Source organism: Pyxicephalus adspersus, chromosome W (assembly GCF_032062135.1).
Source record: "Pyxicephalus adspersus chromosome W, UCB_Pads_2.0, whole genome shotgun sequence".
In the NCBI taxonomy this organism is placed as follows: domain Eukaryota; kingdom Metazoa; phylum Chordata; class Amphibia; order Anura; family Pyxicephalidae; genus Pyxicephalus; species Pyxicephalus adspersus.
Window position 1 is genome coordinate 3,422,214 of NC_092870.1, and position 9,593 is coordinate 3,431,806.

General features: G+C 43.5%; 1 protein-coding gene across 2 annotated transcripts in view; it reads left to right on the top strand.

Annotated features, from left to right (window-relative positions):
- Positions 1 to 5,776, top strand: part of LOC140342917 (neuroligin-3-like) — an 89,937-nt gene extending 84,161 nt beyond the window's left edge. For both annotated transcript variants that reach the window (XM_072429298.1, XM_072429299.1), the window contains 2 exons: positions 2,092 to 2,881; positions 3,257 to 5,776. In XM_072429298.1, the coding sequence (XP_072285399.1) occupies positions 2,092 to 2,881; positions 3,257 to 4,100 (1,634 nt within the window). In that variant the 3' untranslated portion in view covers positions 4,101 to 5,776. The remainder of the gene's footprint in view (positions 1 to 2,091; positions 2,882 to 3,256) is intronic.
- The last annotated feature ends 3,817 nt before the right edge of the window (positions 5,777 to 9,593 follow it).

Consider the following 9,593-nt stretch of genomic DNA (forward strand, 5'->3'; position numbering starts at 1 on the left):
GCCTAACAGTGAATGCTGGGGATGCCTGAAAATACATCAGGCTGCACGACTAAAAAGAAGCAGGGGCTGCTGCTATCTTAGTTCTCCTGGCTGCTGCAAATGACAGCATGGACAGAATAAAAATGTCAAATGACTAAGCAGATTGTTTGTTTCCCCTTAAGATAGTAGGCAGCATACTTTTGGAGCCTACATATACTCCCTTCATCAAGGAAATGTGCAATGTGCAAACTAAAGATGGAACCTGACATCATAATTAACACTAAAAGATTACAAATGCCATAGATATCAGTTTCATTCTTGCATCTGTTATTACATTAAAATCTATAGGAATGTTTTCCTACTCTAGAAAATGTACTAGAAACTACAAATTGTCAAATCTTCTAGTAGATTTATATATTTCAATGGCGTTAAATGTTGGCACTTTTTGTATGGCCCTCAGGCCCCAGGACCAGTAGCTGGGGTAGGAGGAAACATGCTTTATGTAGCAGTGATCTCTAGCAGTCCCCAGTCTCCAACCACATAGGGAGGACATCCATTATCTTTGACAATATCCCCTTTAAAGTCCACAGTCCCTGACCTTCTCCTGTAGCATGTCAGCAGTCCCTGACTGTCTACTGTACTTTGTCTGCAATATTTGACCATCTCCTGTAGAATGTCCTCAGTCTTTGTCCATCCTCTGTAACATTACATATAGGTCTCATGCTTGGCCTTAATGATGTCAGGGAGCACAACTCTGACCACCTATATCTACCGTGTTTCCCCGAAAATAAGACACTGTCTTATATTATTTTTTTCTCCAAGAAATGCCCTAGGGCTTATTTTCAGGTAGGGTTTATATTTTGAAAACAAACAACAAACCGCAAAAAAATTAACATTTATTTCAAACGTTATCACATTCTGTGACATCATGGTAACTCTGTAAGTAAGCTGTGTGCTGTGTCCTGCCTCTTCTACCCTCCCCCCCCCTCACCAATCAGTCCTGCATCACTGTGCTCTGGAAGAGAGATGGGACAGCCTTATCCACGCTGTTCTCCCTTCACTCCCCCCAGCACAATCAGTTCTGCACTGCACTGGAGGAGAGGTGTGGCATCCTCAGCGTCCTCTCTTTTCTCCTCCCCCCACCACGATCATTTAAGAAGGAGAGATGTGACAGGCTCAGTGTGCCCTCCCTTCACATCTCTCTCTACAATCATCAGCTCTGCCCCCGGAGAAGTGATGGATTGTGTGAGCCTGGAATACTCGTACGTACGGGGTAGTGATGTTGTGACAGTCCTGCACTCGTGTGACAGTCTGTGATGTCCTTTACTTCCTCCCCCACCACTATGTACAGTATGTGCTGAAGATATTCTACGGTATTAAGCTAGGGCTTACTTTCGGGGGAGGGCTTATATTTCGAGCTTGCTGGAAAACAGCCAAAAATCCTGCTAGGGCTTACGTTCGGGGGGTGTCTTATTTTCGGGGAAACACGGTAGTAACTTGACCACCACTGATCTAACAGGTGAAATCTCTGAGTAATGTAAGTATTGTGTCTGGTTTTGGTCAATCTTCTTATCCATTACTTTATCATTATTTTTGCTTTCTCATACCGCTGTTTCTCTCTCTGTGACACAAAAATTGTCTGATATTGTTGAGCATTTCTATCCTTGTGTAGTTACAGTAATACTGCAAGTCGTTTCTCTGCCATTTCTTACTCTGGTACCTATTTCTCACACTTTATTTCCCAATCTTTGTACTCTGGTTACTTTGTTTTCTCTGGCTTCTCTCTCTTTTCCTCTTCTCTAATGCCATTCATTTTTCTCAATCCCCTCCCATCTTTAGAGTGATCCTCATGTGCTTCATTTCTTCCCTGGCACACACCGAGACCAGCTGGGCAGGAAGTGGAATTGCTGATTTCTGTATTTCCGTCTGTATTTTGTCTTGCAGTGTTTAATGATGGGATTTCAATAAAAAAACAAAAACGGCAGAAACACCCACTTCAAAGGCAAAATGATGTGTGTTAATGTTAATGTTGTGTTGTGTGAAAGTTTAATGGGTTGACTGGTAGATATGTCGTGCTTGGTATATATGAATAAATTTGGTCTTTTGTGGCAGGTCTGTTCCAGAGAGCTATCATACAAAGCGGATCAGCTCTTTCCAGCTGGGCCGTCAACTATCAACCTGTGAAATACACACGACTGCTCGCCGAGAAAGTAGGCTGCAATGTGTTAGACACCGTCGACATGGTGGATTGCTTGCGCCAGAAAAGTGCCAAAGAATTGGTGGAGCAAGATATCCAGCCAGCTCGGTATCACATCGCCTTTGGACCCGTCATCGATGGAGATGTCATTCCAGATGACCCAGAGATTCTCATGGAGCAAGGAGAATTCCTCAACTACGATATAATGCTTGGAGTCAACCAAGGGGAAGGGCTCAAGTTTGTGGAAAACGTGGTGGATGCAGAAGACGGTGTCTCCGGCAGTGACTTTGACTACTCAGTATCTAACTTTGTGGACAACCTGTATGGGTACCCAGAAGGCAAAGACACACTTCGTGAGACTATCAAGTTCATGTACACAGATTGGGCTGACCGAGATAATCCTGAGACTCGACGCAAAACCTTGGTGGCCTTGTTTACTGACCATCAGTGGGTGGAGCCTTCAGTGGTGACTGCTGATTTACACGCTCGTTACGGCTCGCCAACTTATTTTTATGCTTTTTACCATCACTGTCAGAGTTTGATGAAACCAGCCTGGGCTGATGCTGCTCATGGTGATGAGTTACCCTATGTCTTCGGTGTCCCCATGGTGGGGCCTACAGATTTATTCCCATGCAATTTCTCCAAGAATGATGTCATGCTGAGTGCCGTAGTCATGACGTACTGGTCTAACTTTGCTAAAACCGGGTATGTAACTATAAATGGTGATATTTAGCAAAAGATGGGGTTTAGAATAAACAGCACACCGCAAGAAATTGGGTTTTGCATCCATCCACTTAGCCAGGACCTCTGCCACCTTTTATTTTTATGAGGTCAGACAAATTTTTAGCACTTACCTCCTGCCCCACCTCCTCATGTGAACAGATTGTGGGTGATTTACTAAAGCCAAATAGGCTGCTCATTTACTAAGGTGAATTATCCACAAGGGACAATTAGCTTAGTGAATGGGGTCATAGTTCCCTCTGCAAACAGTACCCAATCATCTGCAAGGAAAAAAACTGGATAGCTGAAGTCAGCAGGGTTTTTCTAATTTACTAAACTCTAAACTTTTTTTTTCTTTAGTGACCCCAACAAACCTGTGCCGCAGGATACAAAGTTCATCCATACCAAGGCAAACCGCTTTGAGGAGGTGGCATGGTCTAAATATAATCCGCGGGATCAGCTGTATCTACATATCGGCCTGAAGCCACGTGTGCGTGATCACTACCGAGCCACAAAGGTGGCGTTTTGGAAACACCTGGTTCCGCACCTTTATAATCTACATGACATGTTCCACTACACGTCTACTACGACCAAGGTGCCACCATCTGACACTATGCAGAATTCACATATTACCCGTAGGCCCAAGGTGAGGGATAATATTTATCCAGCTATCTCACCCACATTGAATGGTCCAGCAACCAAGGGGCTCATTGTGGAGCCAATGGATCCAGTGGTCATCCAGGATCCGAGGGACTATTCCACAGAGCTTAGTGTTACCATTGCTGTGGGTGCTTCTCTTTTATTCCTCAATGTTCTGGCTTTTGCCGCTCTGTATTACCGCAACGATAAGCGAAGACAGGACACACAGCGCCAGCCTAGTCCACAGCAAGCCACGGCTACCCGGGATCCAGCGCACATCCCTGTACCACCCGAGGAGCTAAATTCACTGCAAATAAATGCTGGACACCCTGATTGTGAGGCAGGAGGTTTCTCCAGCCATGACAACCTGCGTCTCGCCACACTTTCCGACTACACCCTTACATTACGTCGTTCCCCTGATGACATTCAACTCATGACACCTAACACCATCTCTATGATCCCAAATTCTCTGGTGGGACTGCAAAGCCTTCATCCCTACGACACCTTTTCTGCAGGCTTCAACAGTACCGGTCTCCCCTACTCACACTCTACCACCAGAGTATAGCACCCCACCAGGTTGGATTCCCTCCTTGCCCTGATACCAGGTCTACACAAAGGTGTCCGAGACAAGGAGGAGGCCAAATTACATACTCCATACCCCGCAAAAAAGAAAGGGCACAGGGTTGATTAATCGTGACACTTCAAGGACTCACTTGTAGTGTGCTCTTGTTTCCTAAAGTGCTTTTACTTTTGTGGAGGCACATAGAGTGAGGGGAGCTTAGGATGAGGGAACATTTATTTGCAGATAAAGGCCTGTGACTTAGAAGATTGCGATTAAAGAAAAGACAGGAGGGAAACAAGCTCAATGTATTATCCCTTATTTTTTCCTTAAAGCTTTTTATTAACCATTACTATTTCAACTACACAATTACTGTAAACCCTCTCTGTTTATACATGTGGAAAACCTGATCTAAAGTGGAACCAAAGTCTACTAGCATACAAGGACTGGGGAATGGGTATTTGGCTATTTGATATCATATTTGTCTTGAAAAAATGCTTCTAGAAACATGCCGAGAATTTTATTGGAAAACAGGAGAAAGTCACAGGACAAAGGTATTGCAAATGACACATCTGATCCCAATCAACTAGCCTACTCAGCTCTATCCCAAATGTGTGCCAAATTCATTCACCAGCTAAGAAATGGGACTGGACTAGTTTCAAAACTATCTTAATCTTCCCAGTGACAAATATATGTAGCCAGCCATTTCAGAAAGAAGGTAACGTAGGGAATAAAACAGGTGTTTGCCACAAGTTATTTTATACAACAACGTCCCAGTAAACACACTGTATGGCCAAAAGTTTGTTAACACCTGACCATCTCACTTACCATATGGCCAAAAGTATGTAGATCCCCTCCAAATTATTGTTTTGAAATGTCTCCAGTTAAGGGTCCTGGTATTACTACATTACTACAAGACCTCGTAGACAATTGTGGTCACAGTTTGGTGAAGACCCTTTTCTCTTCCCCCATGACTGTGCCCCGGGGTACAATGCCAGCTCTATAAGGACATGGTGTCACCAGTTTGGTGTGGAGGAACTCAAGTGTCCTGCACAGAGCCCTGACCTTTAACTCTACTAAACACCTTTGGGGGGGAATGGAATGGAATGGTGAGCCAGGTCTTCACATCCAATATCAGTACCCAACCCAACAAAATCTTATGGACACCCCCAAATCATATGAAAATCCTTTTTTAGACGTGTGAAAGATGTTATAAAGAAATCTCTATAATATTGACCATGGTACAACAATGTTGTCCCAACAAGCTTATATAGGTCAGTTGTCAACAGGCTTTTGGTGATATATAGGCCAAAGTAATGTTCAGGTGAAAGATGCCTAATGTTGTCTTCTATGTAAACTGATTCTAAATCTAAAACAGAAGATCGGAGAAGGTTCCAACATATCCAAATCATGGTGGAGTTTGTAGTATTCAGCCGCATTTAGGTGGACTTGTTCTGTAATGAGGAAGACGTTTTTAAATTTCATTCAAGTGTTCAATTTAGAAGTGAGGAGGTCACTGAGACGTGAGACATCCCCATCAATACAGAACAAGTTTACCAAAATGTGACGGATTACTCGCACTGAAGCAGATGGACACAGGTAGGTGGTGGAAACCACAAGGCTGCAGTACAAATTATTGGCTTGTCAAAATGAATTACCTTATCACCCCTGAAGAACAACTCCTATTGACCTTGAAATGGAAGCACCTATCAGTATACTTCTCCGGTTCTGGGAGGTCTCATGGTGCACCAGGAATGGAAGGGCAAGACCTACATTTGAGAGCCTTGTGGCCCCCCTTACCCTGGTCATGTCACTTATAGTAAAAGTTCTTTATAGGGACGGGTGTTGTGTGGTCAGACTGCCCCGTCGTTGGGGGAAATCTAGTAAAGACAGCAAAGCTTGCTTAATTAATTTGTGTGACCCCACAATTCACGGTCAGGGTGCGGGTAGGCTTTAGTTTTTTTTAGGTTTTTTTTAGGTTTTCTAGGTGTGTAGTGGTTTCTTGTTAGGAAGAATGGCCACAATGTACAATTTATTGTTTTCTATGTTTACAGAGATCTCTAGAACAAGGGGTTCAGGTCAAGGAGATGAACAGGCAGATGGTTGAGACAGAGAATATATTCACGGACTTTCTCCAAGAATAGATGTTTTGTTATACTTATTTGCCCAATGAGGCAGAGTGGGGATTCCTTAAATATATATATATATTTTTCATTCATTTATTTATACACTGTTTTATTATACCGATTTTGTTGTTTTATAAAAGACAGTTTTTTATAATTATATATATTTATATTGTGAGATCGCCCATAGCAACGGGGGGTGTTTCAAACAGGAAACAGGGCCAGCAGGTTAAAAGTGCATCAAGGGTTTTATTCACTAATACCATTTTCACACAAAAACAGGCAAAATAAAGCCTGGCCACTAACTAACTGTTAGTTACCTTTACTAACAACCCAGCCCAACTTAGTGCTGTGCAGGACTCTAAAGCCCTAACCATACATCTTTTCCAACAAAGTCTGTGTCTTTGTTGGAAAAGCCAGCCAAGACAGAGCCACAGGAACAAGCAGGCTGGGAGTTTATATCCCCAGCCTAATTTCCAGGATGCATTTCAGGTGAGACAGTTACACTTGATCATACCCAGGCCTCTTTAGCTCCCCCACCTGGCCAGGAAGCTCATTGTCATTCAGCCTGGCACTTCAACCCCACCTTCAGGTCAAAAGGAAAACTGTCTGACTAAACAGAAAAATTCTCTGCATATAACCTGTATCTGGGCAAACCCTGCGATTTCTTTGGCCATCTGTTACACCCCTCCCTCTTGTTTCAACCTTAGGGTTGGGACACAGGCTGCCAAGTAGGTATGAACCCGAGATTAGAAGAGATCGGGAACATTCAGGCTGATGGGGTCGTAGGCTGCCATTGAAGACCTGTGTCTTCCCTTTTCTAGGTCAAAATACAACAAACAAACAAACAAAAAAATGTTCTTTTTAGAGACCCGGTGTTCTGGACTATTTGTCTCTGGCATCTTTAAGCGACATTGGCAAAGCGTCTTTTCTTTAAATCAGTTTCTTCCTTTTCCTTGATTAGTAACTTCTTCTGCTCTTTCAGCTTTAGTGCAGGTATCATTTAGAATGTCAATTTACTCCTTTGTTAACTCTTCACCCAGTTCTTGCTTTATCTTTACTACTTGGTTGAACCTTCTTGCTTGGACCGCACTATCTGCTTTCGTCCAGGTTTCTCCCTTTTTGTTGTAGAGCCTCTCCTGTACATCATGTATTTTCTGATTGGCATCATTCATGTTCTTCCTGGCAAATTCAATCAGCCCTTCAGGCTGTTCTTTTCTCTTAGCTGAAACAGGATGCCATCCTTTAGCGTGGACTTCAACCAAAGGAAACTTTCCCCCAACCAACACAGGAACACTTTTATCAGCTTCAATCTCAATCAGCACAGAAGTATCCTTGTCAGTCAATATGGGAACACTTTCTTTAGCTTCAATCTCAGGTAATACATGAGCATCTTCCACAGGGATTCTTTCTTTAGTTGGTGCGGGAGCAGTTTCTTCAGCCGCTTTTGACAGAATTTTGTAAACCTTCACCTGATTTATCAAAAGCTGTATCTGAAACAAGATTGGCAATTTTCTCTTCAGCTGAAGGTTTTGCAGTTTTAGTTTCTTCAGACATAGGTTTTGATTCCTTGGACTCTTGTGATGGGGGTTCAGAAACAGCTGGGGTTGCAGAAGAGTCCTCAGTCTTCTCAGAAGCTTCCATATCCTCATCTGCAGCTTCTGTCTCTTTAGCCTTTACTTCACCTTTTGCTTCTTCAGCCTTTGACTCACCAGCATCTTCCGCCCTCTTGTATTTCTGCTAATCCTTTTCCCCCTTGAGTTTTGAACTGGGGTTTAGCATGATGTACTTGATTGAACTATGAATATTTTTTGTCCAGGAAGCCAGCCAGGTGACCGTGTTATCACAGCATACTTCCTTCTACTTGTGGCCAGGAGGGGGATCCGAAATCTTTGAGTCTTTGCTGCAGTTTATAATGACATCTTCTGGTTTTATTCTCATTTTGGGGTGGTCACCTCGGCCGCAGAAGAGACCCGGTGGTTCAATTTTGAAGTTTCCGATTTTTTTCTGATGCCTGTCCAGTATGTGATATCTGTACTCTTCCTGAAGCTTATTGGCCTCCTCCTTTAATTTCTGTTTCTCCTCTTTGCAATACTTTTCTCTCCTCTTTTCTATCAAAGAAATACCTTTCACATTTATGCAATGGCATTATGGTCTTCTTTTCTACTTTAGTCTTTTGCGCTCCCCAGTCAGCAAAGAAATTCTTCTGCGTTGCCCTGGGTAACAACCTTTTCTGGAGGATTGCAAATGTCTGGTAAGTCCATTTGTGCACTCATTGGGCCCGCACCGCAGGGGTCTCACCCAGACTCCTCAAAATTTCAGTTATAAGCTTCACATAACACTTGGCGTCGTCTGGGGCCAGGTAACCATACACCTTCTGCGACTCCCCTGTCAGAAATGGGGCCACTATACCAGCCCTGGGTTGCGCTTGGGGCCAGCCCTCTCTCTGCGCAGTTCTTTCAAATGTGGTCAAAAATACCTCAGCATCATCATCCGTAGTCATTTGTGGCAACAACTGGGTTACCCAGTTGTTGGTAGCTCTGTGCTTGTATTTCCAACAATTCCTTAGGGCGGGCCTCTGCTTTTTCCAGACCTAGCAGCAATTGTTGGTTAATACGCTTTTGCTCCGCATTGGCCTGCTGTTGGTTGGCATTTGCCAAAACAAGCTGTTTTAGTATTTCCTCCATGCTGGCCTTCCAAACACCCGCTTATAAAGCTGCCCGCATCCTCCACCATATGCGAGATCGCCCGTAGCAACGGGGGGGTGTTTCAAACAGGAAACAGGGCCAGCAGGTTTAAAGTGCATCAAGGGTTTTATTCACTAATACTATTTTCACACAAAAACAGGCAAAATAAAACAAACAGCAAAATAAAGCCTGGCTACTAACTAACTGTTAGTTGCCTTTACTAACAATCCAGCCCAACCTAGTGCTGTGCAGGGCTCTAAGGCCCTAACCATACAGCTTTTCCAACAAAGTCTGTGTCTTTACTCACAGTTCACCTTGGACCTCCTCCCAGCTCACCAGCCAAGACAACCACAGGAATAAGCAGGCTGGGGATATAAAGTTTATATCCCCAGCCCAATTTCCAGGATGCATTTCAGGTGAGACAGTTACACCTGCTCATACCCAGGCCTCTTCAGTTCTCTCACCGGGCCTTGAAGCTCATTGTCATTCAGCCTTGTACTTCAACCCCACCTTCAGGTCAAAAGGAAAACTGTCTGACTAAACAGAAAAATACTCAACCTGTATCTGGGGCAAATGTACCTGTATTTTATATATATAAAACTATCTTTTATAAAACAAAAAAATCGGAGGCGTTTCATAATACAGATGGACAATGACCCAAAACATACAGCCAAAGCAAACCAGGAGTT